We start from the raw sequence: 929 nt of genomic DNA, 5'->3' as shown, positions 1-929 counted from the left end.
AAAAAAATGTGATCCTCTTTTCTCTAACTTTTTTTTCGTAACAATTTTTGAGCAACTTTGAAGAAAACTTTTTTTTTTTTTAATTTATGCAAATGTCACCAGTGTCTCTAAGTGTCCACAGTGTCTCTGTGTGTGTCCATAGTGTCTCTAAGTGTGTCTCTGAGTGTCCACGGTGTCCCTGAGTGTACCTGACTGTCCCTGACTGTCCCTGACTGTCTCCGATTCATGAACAGCGAAGATGAAAATGTCCCCTCCGGTGTCCTCGCGGACAGAAATCCTGATCGGATTGAAGGGAAATTGGTGGCAATTAATCCTCCGGGATTGAGAGGAGGCACGCGGGACGCCGGGGACACGCCCCCCGCGGCCGCTCTCACTCCTGATTGGCTGCTGCGGTGATCCCGGGGAGCGGGCCCGGATAAATGAGCCCGCCGCCCGGTTGGTCCCGGTGTGTGTCCCGGTGTGTACCCCTTTCTGTGTCCTCTGTCTTGTGTGAGCATCATGACGGGGAGGGATGAGCTGAGCGAAGACAAGCCCAGAGTCCGGCTGCTGTCCCCGGGTTTCGGCCCGGACAAGTCCCGACTGCACGGCTCCGGGTTCCGGTCCAAAGGCTTCGCCATTACCGACCTGCTTGGCCTGGAGCAGCAGCCCGGCGGGGCTCCGGGCCCCGTCATGCCGGCGGCGGGCTCCGGGCCCGGGGCCGAGCCTCAGGGTCCCGGCGGCGGCCTCGGGGGCTTCTCGTTCCCCGGCGGCTCTCTGCCGCTCGGCCTCGGCTTTCTGTGCAGCCTGGCGGCGCAGCAGCCCGCCGGAGCGCCGTGCTTCCTGCCCGGACACCTGCCGCTGCTACCGGCCCGCGGAGAGCCGCACTACCTGCAGAGCCTGGAGGCCCAGCGGGACCAGTACTCCGGTACTCCTCCTTTACTCCTCACTTT

General features: G+C 61.0%; 1 protein-coding gene across 1 annotated transcript; it reads left to right on the top strand.

The window, feature by feature from the left end:
* Window positions 1-495: 495 nt before the first annotated feature.
* LOC121940752 (visual system homeobox 1-like) lies at window positions 496-904 on the top strand (the record flags this gene model as incomplete). Its single annotated transcript, XM_042483451.1, has 1 exon — window positions 496-904. A coding segment is annotated over exon 1 (406 nt), but the record flags the coding sequence as incomplete, so codon positions are not given.
* Window positions 905-929: the final 25 nt, after the last annotated feature.

Source organism: Plectropomus leopardus, unplaced genomic scaffold, assembly GCF_008729295.1.
Source record: "Plectropomus leopardus isolate mb unplaced genomic scaffold, YSFRI_Pleo_2.0 unplaced_scaffold93668, whole genome shotgun sequence".
Classification (NCBI taxonomy): domain Eukaryota; kingdom Metazoa; phylum Chordata; class Actinopteri; order Perciformes; family Serranidae; genus Plectropomus; species Plectropomus leopardus.
This window is presented reverse-complemented; position numbering and strand designations above follow the sequence as displayed.